Raw genomic sequence first — 23017 nt, 5'->3', positions numbered from 1 at the left:
CAGCTCCCCAGATCCCACATAAGCCAGATGCACAAGATGGCACATATGCACAAGGTGGTGCACACATCTGGAGTTCAATTGCAGTAGCTGGAGGCCCTGGTGTACCAACTCTCTCTCTCTTATAAAGAAAAAACAGAGGGCTAGAGAGATGGCTTAGCAGTTAAGGCCCTTGCCTACAAAGCCAAAGGACCCAGGTTCGATTCCCCAGGACCCACGTTAGGCAGATGCACAGGCGGGCGCAGGCGTCTGGAGTTTGTTTGCAGTAGCTGTAGGACCTGGTGTGCCCATTCTCACTCACCCCCCCCCACACCCACCATCTCTGTCTGTCAGATAAAGAGAAATAAAATATTTTTTAAAAGAAAATAAGAAAAGAAATGTGGGCACCGATGGTTCTTTAGACAGAAGGGAACGTGTTCAGATAAGCAGCCTACCTGACCCCATGAGCTGCTTCTTCTGGGACTCTCTGACCCTCAGAGGCAGAAACATCCCCGGGGCTGGGAACAGAGTACCGTGTGCCATTCTGTGTCATGTCGAGTGTGACTTCTTATGCCCTCCTCAGATCTTCAGAAGCTCCTCGAGATGGTCTGGGAAGACGCTCACAGGACCATCACGCTGGGGAGCAACATTCAGAACAAAGCCCCCAGGTAGGTTCCAGCGTAGCTCGGGGCAACGTGAGGACTGACGTTGTACCGGTGGTGACATCAGCAGTAAGTAGCAACTACTGCTTTCTGCGTGTTTTCTCTGTGCCAAACACTGACCTACCTACTTAAAAAAAAAAAATTATTTATTTATTTTTATTGACAACTTCCATAATTGTAAACAATATCCATGGTAACTCCTTCCCATCCCTCCCCCACTTTCCCCTTGGAAATTCCACTCTCCATCATATCCCCTCCCCCTCTCAGTCAGTCTCTCCTTTATTTTGACGTCATCATCTTTTCATCCTATTATGAGGGTCTTGAGTAGGTGACCTACGCTCTTTTTACATCTTCCTCTCCCCATCTTACAACCACCCTACAAGTTAGGTCCTATCATCTTTACTTTAAAAACAAAAACACAAGGCTCAGGGAGACTAAGTGACATGTTAAAGGCTACACAGACAGTGAAGGATGAAATAACTCAAAGAACACAAATCCAGATCTTTCTAGCTTCAAGTAAACATGCTCCTCACCACTCGGTCTTTCAGGAATCCTCTGACTTCCCATCCACTCTTTTCATGAATATTTATGAATATGTATAGAGTATGCACTCACTACTTATTATTCTGAGAACAGTTGTGAAAGGAGAGCCTAGGAAAGGGAGATCACGGGGCTGGAGAGATGGCTTAGCAGTTAAGATGCTTGCCTGAGAAGCCTAAGGACCCACATGCAATTCCCCAGGACCCACATAAGCCAGATGCACAAGGTGGCACATGCATCTGGAGTTCATTTGCAGTGGCTAGAGGCCCTGGCATGCCCATTCTCTTTCTATATCTGTCTCTTCCTCTCTCTCTCAAATTAATTAATTAATTGATTAATTAATTTTTAAACAAGAAGGCAGTGTTGAACTTGAACCTGAAGTGGTATCATTCCGTAGGAAGCTTGTCCATGGACTAAAAGCTGAGAGAGAGAGAGTGGGCTAGCCTCGGAGCTCCCTTCTCAAGCACGGCTCCCTCTGAGCGAGCAAATTAGCTCCAGAAAATAAATGAGGCACGAGAAGGCGTTCATCATTGCCGTCAGCCTCCTGGGCTGCCAGCTTTGACTTATCGGTTATTGTTGTGACTGTGATTACGGTTCTCCCAACGGCTGCACATGCCTCCCGTCCTGCCTCAGCTCTTAAGATTGTGACTGTCTGCTGCATCAACTCCCCTCGCGTTCTGGAGGTGGCACCCGGAGATGATGTGGGCCCACAGGGCACTTGGTCTGCCAGACGGTAATGATAAACACCAGCTCCAAGAGAGGCCTTGCGGTGTAAGGGCTCACAGCATGAGCTCTGGCTCTGAGCCAGGCTGGTGTGGACCCAAAACCTGACAGCCATGGACAAGTCTCTTAGCCTCTCTCTAACCTCTACCTTCTCTTCTGCCAAATGAGATTGTATTGTATTGTGTTGTAATTGTCATTGTATTGTATTAAGGCACTGGCTTTGGAACCAAATAGACTTTGGGTAGTGCCTATCCCATCGTTCATTCGGTGGTGTGTGGCGTTAATGCAAGTTGCTTCCCCTTTCCGAGTCTGAGTCCAATTCTATAAAAATAAAGCTCCTGGGCTGGAGAGATGATGATTCAGTGGTTAAAGGTGCTTGCTTACAAAGCCAGATAGCCCAGGTTCATTCCCCAGTGCCCACACAAAAAGCCAGGTGTGTTTAGAGTTCATTTGCAACAATAGGAAGCCCTGATTTGCCCATTCTCTCCCTCCCTCCCTCTCTCTCTCTCTTCCTCTCTCCGTCTCTCCCTCTCTCTCTCTCTCCTTCTCTTTCTCTCTCAAATAAATAAATAAATAGATAAATATTTTACTTATTTATTTGAGAGAGAAACAGAAAGAAGCAGACAAGGAGAGAGAGAGAGTCTGAATCTCTGGCAAGTATGCACACAGAAAAGTAGTGAGAACCAACGAGAGAAACCACCCCTCACATCTCTGTCAAGGCCCAGGCGAAACCACAGAGGAAGTGGGGAGACAAGCAAGAGTGCTGCTTCCGGGGTGACCCTGACAAGCAGCACCAGGGTGAAGGAGACGGACGCTGAGGATAGTCAACACCTACCAAAACAGAAATCCAGAGGGTCCTAAGAGCTCATCCATGAAACAGACTTAAAACACATCCACCAAGGCTCAGGGAATTTTGCAGAAGAGGGGGAGGAAGATTTAAGAGTCACAGGTTGGGACGTCATGCCCAGAGGCACTGACTCCCCCCAGTAACTGACTGCTGCTCCCCCACAAAGCATAACCCACAATCCCATGAGGAATACCAGCAACCCCACTGAGTTGGGTCCCCTGGAGAATGGGGGTAAGGGGGAGGGAAAAGATGGTACCAATGCATGATGTATCCATACAAAATAGGTTCTTTTTTTTTTTAATTTTTATTTATTTATTTGAGAGCGACAGACACAGAGAGAAAGACAGATAGAGGGAGAGAGAGAGAATGGGCGCACCAAGGCTTCCAGCCACTGCAAACGAACTCCAGACGCGTGCGCCCCCTTGTGCATCTGGCTAACGTGGGACCTGGGGAACCGAGCCTCGAACCGGGGTCCTTAGGCTTCACAGGCAAGCGCTTAACCGCTAAGCCATCTCTCCAGCCCCAAAATAGGTTCTTACTATTAAAAATGAAAGGCAGAATGAGTATGGGCATGCCGGAGCATCTAGCCACTGTAAACGAACCCCAGATGCATACACCACCCACAGCCTCGGGCTTTCCATGGGTACTAGGGAATTGAACCTGGGCTATTAGGCTTTACAAGTAAGTACCTTTAACCACTGAGCCATTTCTCCAACCCTCTAGGTAAATATTTTGTTGAATATTTTATTTATTTATTTAAAAGAGAGGGAATGGGCATGCCAGGGCCTCCATCCACTGCAAACAAACTCCAGACTCACGCACCACCTTGTGCATCTGGCTTACAGGGGTACTGAGGAATCGAACCTGGATCCTTAGGCTTCCCAGGCAAGCACCTTAACCACTAAGCAATCTCTCCAGCCCCCTAGATGATGTATATTTTTTTCTTTTATAAATCTCTTTAGCAACCTATCCAAAAGGGTCATGGTGAGGATTATAGGATACTTTTTTTAAAAAAAATACTAGGAATATTATGGGACTAGTGCCTATTTCCATCACTTGAAGCATTTAGTGAGGCAATGCATCTGTCTAACATATAAGCTTAAACCTAAGTACAGTAGTACTTAGATTAGATCATTAGATTCCAGCCCCCAGCCTCAAGGTGGGCCTGGCCCCTAGTCATGTAAGAAGATGGCTTGTTTTCCAGATGTCCAGAGATCAGAACCAGCTTGGGGTGCTTATGAAGACACCTCTTTCCAGAGCCCCCCCATCCAACACACCCCCTGAGGCAGAGTCTCCAAAGCCAGCTATTCTGATGAGGACATGCAGTGGGTTCTCTGGCAGAATGCGAGGGAGGTCTGCAGGGGCTGGGGGCGTATGTGGGATTCAGAGGGGATGCCTATATAGGAAATTCACAGTCACATATTCTCGATGCATCGGGGGAGGCATTCTAGGTCTCTGTGTGGAGTTCTTCATGTGTATGTGTAGTAATTCTAGGGGGCTTGTGTCTGAAATTCTGAGTGCATGGGCATGTAGAACTCTGGGTATCTCAGTATCTGTATAGGTACCTAGAAATCCCAGCATGTGGGATTGTGGATATGTGCATGTGGAATTCTAGGTGTCAATAAAACTCCAGGGACCGTAGAGTTCTGAGTGGATGAGCGTGTGGAATTCTAGGTGCCCATGTGATTCAAGGTGTATGTGTAGAATTCGAGGGGCGTGTCTAATTCTGGATGGGTGTGCAGAATTCTATGTGTGAGCAGATGAGTGTACAATTCTGAATGTGTGTATGTGTGATTTTAGATAACTTGCATAATTCTCAGTATGTGTACAGATTTCTAGTTGTGTGGTGTGGGAACCTGGGGAATATGTGTGGAAGTCTAAAGGGGGTATATGTGTTTCTGGAGTGGGGTGGAATTCTACAGTGTGTATGTGTATATAATCCTGAAGTTGTTTAATTATATGGTCAGCAGTGATCTCTGTGTGATTCTAAGGGGGGGGGGCGTTAAATACAGCTCCTGCTTCACCTCCACCAAGTCTGTAGCACCCAGATCTCTGGAATGTGGCTAGGACCTGTGTTATTGGCTAAATCTCCATGGGGTTCTCCCACCCTGGCTCTGAAGATCCTAATCTAGAGCGAGGATTCCTGTCATATTACGGGTATCTACAGACCCATTCGACTTCAGCACATTGCTAAAAGACCACCCCTCTCTTTGCAGCATCCTGTCGGTGTTCAAGCAAAACAAGAGTGACTCTGCCTCCAAGGTGGGACAGACCACCCACAAGTCCAGGTAAGGAGGACTGAGCCCACAGCAGTTGGATGGGAATGGTGCCGCCCACGGGGGCGATCTTCCCCAGGCCATAGGAAGAGGGATGGGGAGATATGCATTATTTCCTTCCTGCAACCTCTTTGGGAACAAGCCCCTTCACTCCCAGGCTGGGGTGAGTATCCAGACTGCGCAGCCCAGCACTTAAAGCCCATGTTTTATGTTCATATTTCCCAGCAGTGACAAGGGATATGGCACAAGACTACTCCCCTCCCTTTAAACTTTGACCTCATTCTACAGATATGAGGTCGGCATGAGGGTATGGGTCTCATAGAGTATCCCGGAGGACTTTATTCTATGGGAATTATTGTTCCTCCCCTTGCTCAGGGATCGGTAATGGCAGGTGTGGTGGTCTTTCCTGATTCATTTCTTTATCTGCAGACAAGTCTTAGGACCCCTTTCTGGGCCAGGAGCTGTGCTGTGGTTTACAGCTTTTGTGCTGTGGAAGCCTATGAATTTCTTCCAGAAGAATGTTTTAAATACATATAATGAATTATGAAGGATTACTGAGATATCCTTCATAATAGAGATTAGTCTATTACAGCCCGATTGAGGGCATTGCCACCTCAAAGCTTTGTTATCAACGCGGTATAGACTAAGACTTAGTAGCGGGTCTAATGGCTACGGTGGCTTTGGATTAGCACTGAGTGTAAATGATTCCTCAAAATACCTCCCGCAATTATTGTGCAATATGCAAATGCCTGGGATTTCTCATTTCAGTTAAAGGCTAGTTAAATAAAGAGGAAGGCTTTTTCCTCCATCTGCCTTCACAGACCCCTTGAATTCTTCTCATACTTCAGAACTGCTAACTGAATATGATGTCAGGCCTTTCCTCAGATAATCCCATACTTGCCCATAAAATCATGACTATGAAGTGTTTCTGAAAGAAAAGTAGGAAGGAGAGAATAGTTAACCAGCAAGGCCCTAACCCAGACTGAGTTTGGTATTTAAACTGAGAAGGTCAGCTCATCGGTCGAGTGGGGAAAATGGCAAGGGCATTCGAGCAGAGAGGATGGCATGTACAAGGGGCATGAGACAGGAGGAAGCTTAGAGGCACTGGACAATGTCCAGTATGGGGGAAACTCAGTGAGGGCCAGAGGAAAGGAAGCATCGAGAAGTCAAACGGGTCTTCATAGTTTATCTCCAGCTAATGACACCCCTCCCCTTGCCTCCCGCCTCCCCTTCCACTCCATATTAAAACTCTAAGAAAAGAGAACACTAGGCCTGGAGAGATAGCTTAGCGGTTAAGGCACTTGCCAGCAAAGCCAAAGGACCCAGGTTCAATTCCCCAGGAGCCACGTAAACCAGATGCTCGAGGGGGCGCATGCGTCTGGAGTTCATTTGCAGTGGCTGGAGTCTCTGGCGTGCCCATTCTCTTTCGCATTCTCCCTCCCTCTCTCTCTCTCTCTCTCTCTCTCTCTCTCCCCCTCCCTCCCTCCCTCTCTCTCTCTCTAATAAATAAATAAACTATATTTTAAAAAAGAGAACAATATGGGGTGGGGGGTGGAGCCAACATGGTCTCCCAAAAAGATCCATCTACAGAGGTCAGGAAAACTGATTGGAATCCAAAATAAAACCTGGTGGCAGGCCCTATATCCCATTCAGAGAAGGGACAACATTTTACCAACCACCCATGTGTTCTAAAACCTATTGCGTACAATCGCATGCGCTTGTAGAAAACAAAAGCATGTACTATTTACTCGCCTACAGGGAAGGACTCCGAGAGCCTCAAACGCCACAAGACCATAATGGAGAGATTAGTCACATATTATAGGAGTAGTAAAACAGTCCAGCACCCCCAGGGACCACACAGATAAAGTGGTCAAGTCAGTTGAGTATTTGGAAGAAAGAAGGGGGACACAGGAAGGCAGAAAGGTGCTTTTAAAATAGTGTTCTATCCAGGTGTGGTGGCACATGCCTTTAGTCCCAGCACTCGGGAGGAGGAGGTAGGAGGATCGCCATAAGTTCGAGGCCACCCTGAGACTACACAGTGAATTCCAGGTCAGCCTGGTCTACAGCGAGACCCCTATCTCAAATAAAAATAGTGTTCTTGGGCTGGAGAGATGGCTTAGCAGTTAAGGAAAGTGCTTGCCTGAGGAGCTTAAGAACTCCTGTTTGAATCTCCAAGTCCCACAGAGCCAGAGACACAAGTGTGCAATGCTGCACCTATGCCACAAGGGGGCGCATATGCCTGGAGTTCATTGGTAGCTGCTGAAGGCCCTGGCAGGCCCATTCTTTGTGTCTGTCTGTCTCAAAATAAATTTTAAAAATATAGTGTTTTTGGCCCAGATGACTAAAATTGGACCTGGAAGAAAAACAGTAGGAAAAGGACCTAAGCAGGGGGGGGGGTGTCCTTCACCTTGCTCTGGGAAGAGGGCCCAGTCAGAGTCAAGACAGAAACGTCCTGCAAGGGATCCAGTCAGTCCACACCTAGAAAGAGGGTGGCCACTTGATCACAGAGGAGGTGACCCAAAGGGCAGTCACTTGAAGCATCACTGGGATGGATCCTGAATCCAACTCTATCTGCATCCAAAGCAGAGCGGCATGGCTGATCAGCCCAAGGTCTAATTTATAGAAGAGTCTTCTTGAAAGAAGGCTGGGGACAGGAACACCGAGGATGGATGACACATGAGGACGATTCAGCCCTCCTTTACCAACCAGGCACCTGGCCCATGTTAAGTGTTAAGAGCAAGGAGAATGGAAGACCCAAAACACCCACCCACCCTCCAGATGCAGAGGCCACTTCCATACAAAGGAGCCTGAGATCCAAAACGCTGATGATCATGACCCTGCAAACGTGGTTCTGAAGAGTCCAGGCATGCAGGGCAATGACACAGGGTAGAATTGGAGTAAGAGGGCACTCTGGGCAGTAAGGATGGCAGGAGCGCAAGCTAAGAGGTGAGACAAAGCCTTGTTCTGATGCCCTGATTAGAGTCACCTCCATACCTGAATCCTGGAAGCTAGCAGATATCATGAGGACCAGAGGCACATTTTTAAAATATTTTTTATTTATTTAATTAATTATTTGAGAGGGAGAGAAGAAGAGGCAAATAGAGAGAATGGGCACACCAGAGCCTCCAGCCACTGTAAAAGAGGAACTCCAGATGCATGCACCACCTTGTGCATCTGGCTTACGTGGGTCCTGGGGAATTGAACCTGGGTACTTAGGTTTCACAGGCCAGTGTCTTAACCTCTAAGCTATCTCTCCAGTCCCCAAAGCACACTCAAGGCAACTTGAAACCACCCCTTGGTGTTTCAGTGAGAGATCCAGCACGACAAACGGAGAAAGCCACACCCAGGTGACCCAAAAGAAGTCAAAAAGGTAAGCCAAGTGGACAGTGCAAGAACTGGACAAGAGGCAGTCACCATGGTGAGCACACCCTCTGTTTTCCAGGGTAGGGGAAAGAGTCGGTGCAGACCAGACTCCCCAAAGCCACACAGTGCAGAGAGGCGAGGGAACGTGATTCGGTCCCACTGCCCTTAACATCTGCTGGGCTTTGTTGACTGGCTGTCTCACTGGCGGGCGCATTGAATAGGGCTTGAAATACCAGCCAGATGATGCTCCAATCTCCAGGGGGAGGCTGAGGGAGACTCCAGGTGCAGGTGGAGAGCCCAGGTGGTCACACACAATACCCCACTTCAGGGCACCTAGGGCTCAGTGGAGCCCCTAAGGGTCCTGGGAGTGTCCCCTGGGTCCCATTGCCGAGCCCTTCTCCATCTGTGTCCACAGCCACGCCAACCGTGACATCATCCAGTGCAAGAGCGGGATCTGCTACAGCATGAGGGCCAAGTTTTACAGCGTGGCCCAGGAGGCCGGCTTCTGCCTGCAGGACAAGATGGAGATCCTCATGAAGTAAGGAGTCGCACCGACCCAGTTAACTCCGCGGATACTCAGTCCTTACCCACTGTGAGCTCAGCCGTGTCCCTGGTGCTGGGGCTGCGGTGGTGACAAATACTTCTTCCTCGCCCTCAGAAACTGCAAAGTCTGGGCAAAAACCAAGCAACTGCATCTGCAATAGAGATGCACATGAGAACCACTGAATGTGGGAGGAGGCCAGGTGTTTTGTTGGGGTGTGCAAGGAGAGAGAGAACGGGGGGAGGGGGTGAGGACGATGGAGAGAGAGGGAAGAGGCAGAGAACAGAATAGAAGGGGAAGGAGTGGAAGAGGAGGAAAGAGGGAAAGAGGAGGAACGAAGAGAGGAAGAATGGAGTTAAAACAAAGGAAAGGTGAGAGAGGAGGCAGAGAACATAAATGTAGGAGGAAGAGAAGAGAAGAAGGAAAGAGAAAGAAGAAGTGAGGAAGAGATGGTGGAATACATAGGAGGAGGAGGAGGAGGAAGAAAGAAATACAGAAACCTCAAGGCCCTAATTTAGGCTGGACAACCCAGGAAGTCCTCTCTAAGGTTGAGCTTTAGGATGAGCCTGCAGGAGTGTTGTGAGAAAGGAATGACATCGTAGGAGGGACATTGCAGGGAAGTGACATAAAGCTCCAAGGCAGGACGGGACCTGAGAATTTGACTAGAAGTGAGACACTGCGTCATCACACAGTCACCAATGCCGTAAATGGAACTTGTGAAGATCACCAGAGGCCACCAGGCTCTGCCCCTTTCTGGTAATCCAAACACTGCCCTCCATGCCCAGACTATACTGGCCACGTACCTTGGTGACACATCCATCTCATCAGGATTGCCGGGTGACCCTTCACACTCTCGTCCTTACAGACAGGGGTCTGGAACCCCTGATCCGTCCTGTTCAGAGCTCCCCATCTAATGGGAGACAGGCAGGCACCCAGGACTCTACCACACAGGGTGATGAGAGCAGCATAAAAACAACAGAGGGCTAACGGGGCCCAGAAGACAGGAGCCTTTCCTGACCTGGGACAGCTATCTGAACATGTCCCTGGAGGAGCATTTTCAAATGCTGTTTCCAGGGTGCTGTGTTAGGCATTGCTCCAAAAAAAAGCAAGCACCAGCCCCAAGGTAGAAGATATCTGCATTCCTGTATCATGTACTTGTCACACCCATCCTGGTGGTGGTGGTGGGGAAACATTATCGGAACCACTTCATAGATGATATATCTCTGATCTAAAGCCCCTTAAGCGACTAAGGAGTAGAGGTGGAATTCAAATCCAGAGAGTCACATTGGGAAAGTAAGAAGGGAAAGAGTTCCAAAGAAAACCAGCAGAAAAGTCCCAGGAGCTGAAAAGGGAACCAGGAACCTTGGGCACTCAGTCGTGGCTGGGTCCTGACATGTCCTCAAGCTGATCGGAGAGCTGGAAAGAGGCCAGCTCACCAGCGGAGCTCACCCACAGAGGTTGAACTTTACCTCGGAGACTATGGTCATGAGTCAAAGCGTCAAATTCTGGGCAAGATGATGAAGGTGGAAAATACTGTTGGGACTGAATAACCTGGAACCTTGAAGGATAACTTGCTCGGTGATTCATTCCAAGTAAAATGGAAAGTCATTGAGTGTGTTGTATAAAGGCATTGGTGCACGTGTGTGTGTGTGGGTAGGTGTGTGTGTGTGGGTAGGTGTGGGTGGGTGTGTACATCTTTTGAGAGACAGAGGTCATATGCACAAAATAAGAGGTGTGGAGAACCAACACGAGCTAAGCATCTACTATGTGCCTGACACTAAATACAGCATTTTGCACACATAACTTAATTCCCACCTATGGAAGGGAGGAACCATGACCGCCTCCATTTTAAAGGTGACAAATCTGGGTGCACACCAGCAGAAGCAGGAAGAGAATGGGGTGATGAGAATGGCTAGGTTAGCCAGAGCCATGTCAGGACCTTGGAGAGGGGTGTATCCTCAGACCCAAGAGCGAGAACCTCACGGGTCGGGTAGGTGAGCGCCCTGAGGAGGAAAAGCAGTTAAGTCAGATGACTGAGAGGGGCTAGGATGGTTCAGGGAGGAGGTGGCTGGAGCTATAATTCTTCTCACCATTTTCACGTAACTTCCCAGGCGCCAAGAAGAGCGAGGGATCCAGAAGTTCCGTTCTTTCATCTTCACCTCAAACTTCCAGAAGGACATAGCCAAGATGAGGCGTCACATCCCCATGGTGAAAGGGGACGCGGAAGAAATCGCAGACCACTGGTAAGATATGAGGGCCCAGACGAGATGGGGTGTGATGTTATTACACCACGGCTGACTCCATTAATCCTGCCAGGCATAGAGAGGCATCGTGTCCAAACTGCCGCTGACCGTCAGTAGGGTGACCCAAGAAGACACAGTCAGGCAGGAACCCATGAGCCTCTGGACCATAGATCATCCATCCTATCTTTTTTATTTTATTTTTTTTTTTGAGGTAAGCCCAACAGAATAGCCATTTTTATGCAAGGGAGTGAGAATAAGAGTGAGAGACAGAGAGCAAATTGGCAGACCAGGGCCTCCAGCCACTGCAATTGAATTCCAGAAATGTGCGCCTCCTTATGTGCATGTGTGACCTTGCACGCTTGTGTCCCCTTGCGCATCTGGCTAACATGGGACCTGGAGAGTCGAACATGAGTCCTTGGGCTCCACAGGCAAGCGCCTTAACCACTAAGCCATCTCTCCGGCCCCCGTTCTCCTTTCTTACCTTGTTGGAATCAGACCTACACATAAGGAGAGCTCACTTGCCAGCCGGCCCCCCTCAGAGAAAGATGAAGCGCAATGGCCCGAAAATGTCGACAGTTTCTGGGGGTTGTGGAGGTGATCACTATATTTCCTGAATGACTAAATCCCTCAAGGATCTAAACCCAGGCAGACATACCCTAGGGAGTCTGTGTCCCAGCACGTGCCCGACACTATGTGGAAACAAAAGGTAACGTAGTAAGTTCTGGTGTCTGCTGACAGCAGGGTGACTATGATGAGCATTGTGTCTTTCCAAATAACTGGGTGAGGGCTGGAGTTATGGCTCAGTGGTTAAAGGCACTTGCTTGCCTGAAAGCCTGTGTTCAGTTTCCCAAAACCCACACAAAGCTAGGTCCACAAAGTGGCACATGCATCTGGGTTCATGTGCAAGTGGCAGGAGCCCTGGAACACCCATACTCTCTCTCTGTCTCTCTGTTTCTCTGTCTCTCTCTCTCTCTCAAATAAATGAATAAAATTTCAAACCAATGCATTAGTTTAAAATCAATAACTAAATGAGAAAGTTCTTAATGTCCTCACTACAAAGAAATGACATGTGCTAGTATCCTGGATGAATCACTGCACATTGCCCTAAAATGTCATCCGGTACCCCAGAAATATGTCCAATGACTATGGAGCAGTTAAAAATAAGATAAGGGCTAGAGAGATGGCTCAGCAGTTAAGGCACTTGTCGGCCATGCAATTCCCCAGTGCCCACACAAAGGCAGATGCACAAAGTGGCACATACATCTGGAGTTCGTTTGCAGTGTCTGGAGACCCTGGCCTCCATTCTTTCTGTCTCTCTTCTTTCTCTCTGCTTGCAAATAAATCAATACAAATATTTTTTTAAAAAAAATATTAAATGCCGGGAATGGTGGCACAGGTCTTTAATCGCAGAACCCAGGAGGCAGAGGCAGAAGGATCGCCATGAGGTTAAGGCCACCCGGAGACTACATAGTGGATTCCAGGTCAGCCTGAGCTAGAGCGAGACCCTACCTCAAAAGACCGAAAAATAAGATGAAACTTTTAAGAAGGGACGTGCCAGCCAACCACCAGAGAGCATTCCAAATGGAATCGGCAAGATACCACCCTACGGAAACTTCATAGATCGTTTCTTTTGTGCCTTCCCCCTCAACTCCTGAAGAGTATATTAAACCCCGATTTCACAGACAAGGAAACTGAGGCTTGGAGGACTCAATTCACTTGTCCAGCGTCCTACCATGAGAAGTGGTGGATTTAGGAAGTGAGCCCCTGCCTGGTCCCCGTCTGTATATTCACTTGTCATTCAGAACTGGGGTCTGATGTGCTACCGTGTCATGATCCCCATAGGACGGGATTATAAAAGGAGATCTAGGAATACGATGAGGAAAAATGTAGAGACAGACCCAAAAAGAGCCCCTCACGTGGTGTCGCCAATGCTGAGCAGCGCTTACAAGCAGGACCTTGTGTTTTGGGATCACTGTGGAGTTCCCTGCTGCCTCACACCTCCAGAGCATGACTTCTTGCAAGAAATATCCAGCCTCCCAAAATACACAGAGCTCCCAAGGGCGGGGGGGGGGGGTCCCTCATGAAAAAGGGAAGCGTGGTTTTTTTGTTGTTGTTGTTTGCATGCCCCCTTCCCTCTCTTGGAGGGTAGTGTGGGGATATATATTAACCACCACGAAGGTATCACCGTGGGATATTAATGCTGATGAATGACGATGGGATTCAGCCATGATTCTAATGGTGGAACTTCTGGCATCCCTTTGAGGAAAGCAGTGGCCCCCTCCGCAGCGACGCGAAAATTAAGTCGAGCAAAGCACAGCCTGTTAGTGATGGTGAGGCTTAGCTCTTCGCTCATCCAGCTGTTCCTTCAGTCTCTCGTTTTCCTTCATCCAGCTGTTCCTTCAGTCTCTCAAATAATGACCATTGGGTACTGACTGTCAGTTAGGCCCAGCTGGCTACGTGCCCCACACTGAATAACTTGGGTAATGTTCCTGTTCTCATGAAGATTACACCCTACACAGGAAGACACGAACAAATGCATCAGTCTATATCATAAATATAAAGCATTATGGGCAGCCATAAATGTATGACGGCTGTTCTTCCACAACTTGCACAATGGCAATATCAACAAGATGGAGGGGGCACTTGTAAAAACATACCATCACTTGCCTTAAGTGAGCTCTGACTACATTGAAATCATCCCATTAGCTCGACCTAAGGTAGATTAAACCAGGCTGGCTTGCCTGTGTGCTCACAACATCTCAACGATGTATTCCCAACCTGCCCTTGTCCACTGTCATAGCGCTGAGGCACATGCAATATGGCCCGATCCCATCATGATTATGGAGATAGAAAATACACACACCATCATCATCATCATCATTATCGTCACTGCAGTCGTCACCTGGAAGACATCCCGTGGCTCTGTCCACACCCACTCTGGCCTGATTCACTGTAGAAGAGAAGCCACAGAACTCCAGTGGCCTTTTCGATTTCTACCGTTCACATGACCTGCTTGATAAAAATGCATTCTTTAAAAGCCCATCCTTGGCTTGGTTTCAAGTGAAATACAAGTCAGGCTCCAGCTTGTCCTGCTCCTAAAAAAAAAAAAAGAAACCAGACTTGGAGTCTGTGGATCTAGATAGACGGAGGATGGAAGAAAGCCCCCCCTCCCGGGTACAGCCTCATGCTGCCTGGAAGACATCCTGTTGAGTGGTAGAAAGAAAATGTAGAAGAGGTTGGAGAGATGGCTCCGTGGCTAAAGGCACTTGCTTGCAAAGCCTGAGGGCCTGGGTTCAGTTCTCCAGTACCTACATAAAGCCAGATGCACAAAGTGGCATGTGTATCTGGGAATTTGTTTGCAGTAGCAAGAGGCACTGGAATGTGCCCACTCTCTCTCTCTCCTTGCAAATAAATAATGTTTTATAAAAAGAAAGAGAAAGTAGAGAAGGAAGACCTAAGGGTCTAGACTCCACCCTCAGCAACCCCCTAACTGTCCCTCTCCTTTTGCAATGGAAGGTACTTTGATCTGTTGTCCAAACTGCCCGAGGATCTAAAGAACTTCCGCCCTGCCAAAAAGATCCTGGCAAAACTTCAGAAGTTTGGAGAGAACCTGGACTTGAGGATCCGGCCCCACGTCCTCCTAAAGGTGCTGCAGGACCTGAGGGTCTGGGAACTGTGTTCTCCAGACATCGCTGTGGCTATCGAGGTAACCACCACCCCCTTACGTCTCACCATTGCTCAGGTGTCCTCACTCAGTCATCTCCCAACTCCTAGGCACTGTTTAAGCAGAGGAAACCAGGGCTGGAGAGATGGCTCACAGTTAAGATTCTTGCCTGCAAAGCCTAACGGCCTGGCTTTGGTTCCCCAGCACCCATAAGGTGCTTGCCTGCAAAGTCCAATGACCCCAGTACCCATGTAAAGCCAAATGCACAAAGTGGCGTATGCAGCTGGAGTTCATTTACAGTGGCTGGAGGCCCTGGCAAGCCCATACTCTCTCTCTCTCTGCAAATATAAATATAAAATATAAAATATATTTTTTGAAATGTATAAGGAACCCAATGATCAAATCAAAACACACAAAGACTCCTGGCTTCATGGAGCTCAGATTCTACTAGGAGTCGCATTGTCATATTACGTTGGTTTGTTCCGCTCCAACTCCAAGGGTCCTTATTGACAATGTAAATGGTACTCCCTGGAAACTTGGAAGTTTGAGGGACACATAAATAACCGCAGAAAGGCACATTCCAAAACCCGCTCCTAGAAGTATGTTCCACGTACCGGGAGCAGGGTCCTCACCTGGATGCCTGTGAGGAGTGCAGAATCTCAGGCTCCAAACCGCATTGATGAACTCATACCTGCCATGTTAATGGCATCCTGGCTGCATTTTGCCTGCACAATAAAGTTGAGGCGCTCTGGTTTCAAGTAAACTAGTGAGGTCGCACCTCAACTACAGCAAGCGGAAGGTGGTGTTTAAGGGGAGCTGTCCAGCCTCCACACCTCATGAAGCTCCTGCAGGAAGGGCTGGTGCCAGGTGCAGTGGCATGCACCTTTAATCCCAGCACTCGGGAGACAGATGTGGTAGGATTGCCACCCTGAGACTACACAGTGAACAGTGAATTCCAGGTCAGCCTGGGCTAGAGCAAGACCCTACCGCAAAAACAAACAAACAAATATATAAATATATGTGTGTGTGTGTGTAAATGGTGCTGAGATGATGGGTCAGTGGGTAAAAGACCTGAGGTCAGATCCCTAGAACCCACATAAAAACTGGGCATGGTAGCTTGTGTCTATCATCCCAGCATCCAATGATAACATGAGAAGTGCAGATAGGAAAATCTCTGGAACCTCCTGAGCCAGGTATCCTGGAGGATCCAACAGCTAACAAGACACCCTGTTTCCAACAAGGTGTAAGTGACAACAAATACCAGAGGCTGTCCTTTGACCTCTGTACATGCACCATAGCATATGAACAGAGAGAGAGAGAAAAGAAAATTAAAGATATTAAAAAGTAGGGCTAAGCCGGGCATGGTGGCACACACCTTTAATCCCAGCACTTGGGAGGCAGAGGTAGGAGGATCGCCGTGAGTTCGAGGCCACCCTGAGACTCCTTAGTGAATTCCAGGTCATCCTGGGCTCGAGTGAGACCCTACCTCAAAAAGCAAAAAAAAAGTAGGGCTGGGCCCGGCGGCACACGCCTTTAATCCCAGCACTTGAAAAGCAGAGGTAGGAGGATTGCCGAGGCCACCCTGAGAAGACTGCTATCCTGAGTTCTGGGTCAGCCTGGGCTTGAGTGAGACCCTACCTCGAAAAACCAAATAAATAAGAAAAGAAGAGGTAGGGGAAAAAATATATATCCAATTGGGTAATCTTCCTCTCCTCAAATTTCTCTGGGTCCATAACAACAAAAATGAATTTAAAACTAGCTCTGTGAGCTGGAGAGGTGGCTTAGCAGTTAAGGCGCTTACCTATGAAGCCTAAGGACCCAGGTTTGATTCCCCAGTACCCACATAAACCAGATGGACAAGGTGTCACATGCATCTGGAGTTCATATGCAATGGCTGGAGGCCCTGGTGTGTGCTCTTTCTCTTTCTCTCTCTCTAATAAGTAAGTAAAATATTAAAAAAAAAAAAGACTAGATTTCTGAACCATGGAACTGGAGAGGGGGCCCTTTTGCTAGAAAGACCAGCCCCACCTGATACTCTAGGCAGTACGAATGCCTCAGTGTTTAGGACCTCCGGGGGCGGGGGGCGGTTGTGAGTCTCAATTATAAAATCTGGGATGTCAAGGGGAGGGTGGTATCTATCCTTCAACCCACATTCAGAGATTGACACTGTGTTTGGCCCACAGTTTGTGCGAGAACACATCATCCGCATGCCCCAAGAGGATTATATCGCCTGGCTTCAGGGTCGGGTCAACATACCCATCAGGCCCCACACGGCCCTGACCTAGCTGGACCAGTCCCAGGGGAGGAGAGCAAGCCACCACCTTGCTGCCCATCACGTTGCTTCTTACCCGTTCTTACGAACGCTGATGCAGGAAGATCACTTGGAGACTGGCTTTTGGAACATTCTACACACACACGGATGTTCCCACATGGCCCTCCCCTTGGCCCCACAGCCCCAGTCCCAAGCTCCCAATCTCTGTTCATTATCCCCCCCCCCCTTCCACCGACTCAACCTACTTCCTCAAATTCCCTTCCATATAACTTTTCCATAAAAACACTGGATGGTAAAAATTGAACCAGATGTTTGACGTCAGAGCAGGAAAGCGTTGGAGTTTGGGTACGGAACTTAACTCTTTGTGGAGGTGTTGTTCTGCAACAAATCCAACACTGTATGCTTTGCTTGTATAATATCACTTCGCTCTCGCGATGACTTGGTTAAGTAGATAGCAATGGGATCCTCATTTCACACACCACTGGAGCTAGAACGCATTTCTCAGTGTCCTACGAGGGGCTTGGGAGATGGCCAGGTGGTAATAACACTTGCTATGCCAGCCTGAGCCCCCGAGTTTGATCCTGTGCACCTACATGACAGATGAAGCCAGACACGGCCACACAGGCCTGTAACCCTGTCCCCGAGGAGGGCAGAGATCCGAGAATTCCCGAGGCTCCCTGAGGGTTTGAGCTCTGGGTTCAGTGAGTGACTCCTCACAAGGACGTGAGGCAGAACAGGAGAGGACACATGACATCAGCTTTCGGCATCCGCACAGATCCATGGGGCACACTCGTCTGCACACACTCATGCGTACAGCGCGCGCGCACACAGCACACGCGGGACACATACGCGCGCACACGTACGGCTAGCTAGTTGTCTTTAACCTCTTTTCTCATTTTGTTCTTACATTCACTACTTTCTTAATGAGTCACGGGAACCTGGGGCATTTTAACGGAGCGGAATTAACAGCTGACTCGGTTTGCATTTGTGTAGACTGAGCCTCAACGCCTCTCTGCCTGGCAACCCAGGAACAGAACTGGAGATCCTAATTTTATTACTCAGTGGAAGCATATGCCTCATCCATGCACCCAGACGCTCATCGATCCACTTACTCGGGGACTATTTACTGAGATCCCAATGCACAACAGCCAGGTTCTAGGTGTAAGGACATAGCAGTGACCACGACTGACAGGCCCCGACTACCACAGAGACCAACAAGTCAGCAAAAAAAAAAAAAAAAATTATTATTATCATTATAGGCAGGCTGAGGAATACTGTAGTGTCATGCATTGCTCCATATAGGTACTGGATATCTAACATGCTTTGACAAGCTATCTGGCATGTAAAAATAAAAAATGCAGTCTACAAGGACATGGAACAATTCAGAGACCCTGAATATCTTGGCATTAAATAGGAACTTGAATGAGAAGAAACAGAGAAAAGGAAGAAGGCCAAAAGAAGAGGAGGAGGAGGAAGGAGGAGGAGGAAGGAGGAGGAGGAGAAGAAGGAGAAGAAAAAAGGAAGACAAAAAGATAGGAGGAGAACCAGTAACACATGTGAGAGAGACCATAGGAAAAACCAACCAAAGCTGGGCGTGGTGGCATGCACCTTTAATCTCAGTACTCGGGAGTCAGAGGTAGGAGGAGCGCAGTGAGTTCGAGGACACCCTGAGACTACATAGTGAATTCCAGACCAGCATAAGCTAGAGTGAGACCCTACCTCAAAAAAAAAAAAAAAAAAGTGGATAAAACAACCAAAGAAATGTTCCCATAGTGGAGGAGATAGCCAAAGTTCTCTAGGAATAACACCTCAGTGTAGAGATGCCCCTCAATGGTAGAGTTTGCCTCACATGTGAAAGGCCCTAGGTTTGATCCCCTGCACTGAGGAACTAAAGAGGAAGGCTCTCAGGAAAGCCACCCCTTCCATTCCATCACATCGACCTTCAGTGATTTCTGTTAGCTACTCAAGTGTCCTCTTCCCAAAGCAGTGTTCTGTGGAAATAAAGAAAACAGGCATGAGCTGGGCATGGTGGCGCACACCTTTAATCCCAGCACTCGGGAGGCAGAGGTAGGAGGATCGAGACCACCCTGAGAATAGAGAGAATTCCAGGTCAGCCTGGGCCAGAGTGAGACCCTACCTGTAAAAAGAAAAGTGTGTTCCACATCTGGGTCTGCTTAGAAGCAAAGGTTAGTCTTAAAGACTCAGAACCAAAATCAGTAAGGTGTTTGGTGGGAGCTGGAAGTCAAAGCTGGTGGGATGAGCAGCCCGTGAGTTCTCTAGTTTACAGAAGTCTTGGATGAACCCAGGCATGGTGGCACACACCTTTAATCTCAGCACTCGGGAGGTAGAGGTAGGAGGATCGCCATGAGTTCGAGGCCACCCTGAGACTACCTGGTGAATTCCAGGTCAGCCTGGGCTACAGCAAGACCCTACCTCAAAAAACCAAAAGTTAAAAAAAAAGTAGAATAAAAAGTCTTTGCTGAACACTTGGGTTTCCTCTGAATAGGGAATGGAGACTCAGCCAAATTAAAATGCATCTCAAAGGTCAGGCAGCCACTGCAGCTGATATTAAAATATATAGCAGAATAGGTAAAGTTGAATCAAATTGAAGGCAACACAAGAAGATCCTGCGAGGCCAGGGAATGGGTAATAATTCACACTTGAGATGTCAAGAAAGGCTTTTTAGAGAAGGTAGACTAGAATTCTTCAGAGAAGGAAGGGTAGACAGGTGTATGAGGCAACTTCTCATTGATGGAACACAATACTTGACAAAAGTCAGTTCAAGGGAGGAGGGATTTATCGTGACTTTCTGCTCCAGAGGGTGGAGCCCATCATGGTAGGAGCAGGAAGCCAGCATCACACCTTCACGTCAGCAGGGAGGAAGCAGAGAGTTATAAATTCTGCTACTCAGTTCAACTTTTTTCTTTCTTTTTTGTTGTTGTTTTTGTTGTTTTCTAAGTAGAGTCTTGCTCTAGCCCAGGCTGACTTAGAATTGACTATACAGTCTCAGGCTGGCCTCAAACTCACAGCGATCCTCTTACCTCTGCCTCCCAAGTCTCCCAAGTGCTGGAATCAAAGGCGTGGGCCACCACACCCAGCGCATCACTCTCTCCTTTTTATTCAGTCCAAGGATCCCAGCCCATGAAGCAATGCTGCTCAGAATCAGGGTGGGTCCTCTCATCTCAATCTAATCTAGATTAATTCCTCCCACACCTTCCCAGAGAGCTCTTTCCATGGCGATACCGTCACGTTGACAACCAGAAAGAGAAGCTATCACAGCGAATTAGGAGAGAAGGAAGAGTGTCCCAAGTAGAGAAAACAACATATACAAAGACCTACATGCAAAAAAAAAAAAAAAAAAAAAAGGAGGAGGAAGAAGAGAAGGAGAAAGATTAAAAGAAGACGAAGAAACTGGATTTGTCAGTTGAAAAGCTAAACTTGGAGCTGGAGCGATGGCTCAGTCTGTAAAGGGATTTTGCCTCACAAGCACAAGAACTTGAGTTCAGACCCCCAGAGCCTCCATTAATGCTGGCCATGGTGACACAAGCCTGTAACACCTATGATGCACTAGGGAGGCAGAGATGAGTGGATTTCGGGGAACTTCTGGCTAGCTAGACTAAGCAAATTGGTGCACTCTGGGCTCAGTGAGAGACCCTGTCTCAAAACCATTGAGATTAATTGGGGGAGACCCTCAATGTCAACTTCTGGCCTTTACTTACATGTCTATGCATGCACACATGTGCATGTGTGCCCCCACACACATACACGTGAGCATACTACACACACACACACACACACACACACACACACAAGCTAAGCATTAGTGCAGCTGAACTATATATTCCAGATCTGAAGTCCAAGACAGAGGAAAACAGGAAAGAATTGGGGAGGGAGGCAGAGACCGGATCTGCACATGCCGCATAGTCACGCAGTCACGGCTCATCTTCTTGACAACAGCGGGAATAAAGGGCTATGAGCAAGAGGATGAAGTTTGCCTTCAGGCCTGGGAAGATTGGCTCAGCAGTTGAAAGTGCTTACTTGCAGAGCCTGCTGGTCCAGGTTCAATTCCCCCAGCCACCCTACGTAAAGCCAAATGAGATGTTCATTTGCAGTGGCAAGAACTCCTGACGTGCCACACACACCCCACAAACACACAAAGTACAAATAAATAAACAAAATAAAATTAATGAATAAATAAATGTTTTAAAAGAGGGGGGGAAGAAGTATACTATGTGAGTGAAAGGCAATGAGCAGGAAGATAAGATACAACTGTAATTGCCAGGAAAACAAGGCAGATAGAAAGAAAAATAAAACATTGAAATGATATTTAATTAGTAAAGTCGGCAGACCTTAGTGTGTTAGATTTCAAGTGTGGGAGGGAGAGCCGGAGTATCAGGATGTGTGTGTGGAGGGTGATGTGTTTAATGTACCAGGAAGAGAGGGAGAGAAGGCTCATAATGACATCCTGAGGAGATGCTCAGGGACCAGTGGGTGGAGAGATGTGGAGTTCAAGGGAAAGGGATGCAGTGGACATAGAGACGTGACATCACCCACACATGGGTCAAGGTGGCTGAAGGAAGGAGAGGAGAGTCAAGGTGAGAGAGGAAAGAGAGAGCCTTGAGGACCGAATCACAAAAGCGTGGAGGAGCCTGCTCACAATGATCACTCGCCGGTCACTTCATTCCAGACATCGTGTGAGGTGCTCCACACAGATCATCTCCCATCTCTATGGCCCTGCGAGGTTCTTTCATTCCTCGTGTTTTTTACACAACTTGCGGAGGCTCAGGAGAATGTCTGGCATTCTTTTCAACTGAGACGAAATTGCCTAAGAACGTTAAAATTGTACATTTGTTGTACTATGCGATGTCTGTGTACGTGTGTACACAGTGTCGTGTTCAAACCGAGGCAAATGTCTCTTCCAACATTTCTAGTTTGTTGCAGTCCGGTTCGCATTGCTGGTAGAAATCACACAACCAAGAGCAGCTTCTGGGAAAGAGTTTTATTTTGGCTTACAGGCTGGAGGGGAAGCTCCACGATGGCAGGGGGAAACGATGGCATGAGCAGAGGGTGGACATCACCCCCTGGCCAACATAAGGTGGACCACAGCAACAGGAGGGTATGCCAAACACTGGCAAGGGGAAACTGGCTATAAAGCCCATAAGCCCGCCCCCAACAATACACTCCCTCCAGGAGGCATTACTTCCCAAATATCCATCAGCTGGGAACCTACCATTCAGAACACCTGAGTTTATGGGGGACACTTGCATCAAACCACCATATAGTTCATGATGAAAACCTTCAAGATCCTTCCTGCTACTCTTTCAAAGTATAGAACACGGCCGGGCGTGGTGGCGCACGCCTTTAATCCCAGCGATCGGGAGGCAGTGGTAGGAGGATCGCTGTGAGTTCGAGGCCACCCTGAGACTCCATAGTGAATTCCAGGTCAGCCTGGGCTAGTGTGAGAGCCTACCTTGAAAAACCAAAAAACAAATAATAATAATAATAATAATAATAATAATAATAATAAATAAATAAATAAATTCATGTGTGTGTGTGAGAGAGAGACATGTTTCTGCGTGGCTAGTTGGCTGTGGACTTCCTGCTCCTGTCTGATTATTCAGCACCCCATGGATCAACTTTCCCAATCACTTCCTCCTCCCGTGTCCAGATGACCATGAATTTTCCCTGTGCCACTGTATCCCTGGAGTCCTCAATCTCTCATTGTTCTCATACAAGGCTACTGAAGTTCTTGTGCCTTGGAAATTGTCCCCAGGAAACGGCTGTCATGGTGTGCCTCGCAGACGTGACACTAGCTCACGTGTACAACTGCCCTCCGCAGTGCTCAAAGTGTGTACGCTTGAAAGAACCTTATTTGGTGTTCCCAGGATCTAAGGTGAGCAACGAGGCAAA

The 23017-nt window shown here is 48.0% G+C and overlaps 1 protein-coding gene across 1 annotated transcript in view; it reads left to right on the top strand.

The window, feature by feature from the left end:
- Window positions 1-17238, top strand: part of Ccdc60 (coiled-coil domain containing 60) — a 207974-nt gene extending 190736 nt beyond the window's left edge. Inside the window, exons 8-14 of the mRNA XM_045132970.1 lie at window positions 560-644; window positions 4965-5036; window positions 8332-8394; window positions 8803-8925; window positions 11040-11171; window positions 14688-14877; window positions 17019-17238. Coding sequence (XP_044988905.1) covers window positions 560-644; window positions 4965-5036; window positions 8332-8394; window positions 8803-8925; window positions 11040-11171; window positions 14688-14877; window positions 17019-17120 — 767 coding nt within the window. The 3' untranslated portion in view covers window positions 17121-17238. The remainder of the gene's footprint in view (window positions 1-559; window positions 645-4964; window positions 5037-8331; window positions 8395-8802; window positions 8926-11039; window positions 11172-14687; window positions 14878-17018) is intronic.
- Window positions 17239-23017: the final 5779 nt, after the last annotated feature.

The sequence above is a fragment of the Jaculus jaculus genome, chromosome 13, assembly GCF_020740685.1.
Source record: "Jaculus jaculus isolate mJacJac1 chromosome 13, mJacJac1.mat.Y.cur, whole genome shotgun sequence".
Classification (NCBI taxonomy): domain Eukaryota; kingdom Metazoa; phylum Chordata; class Mammalia; order Rodentia; family Dipodidae; genus Jaculus; species Jaculus jaculus.
The sequence above is the reverse complement of the archived record's forward strand: the minus strand, read 5'-3'. Positions and strand labels throughout refer to the sequence as shown.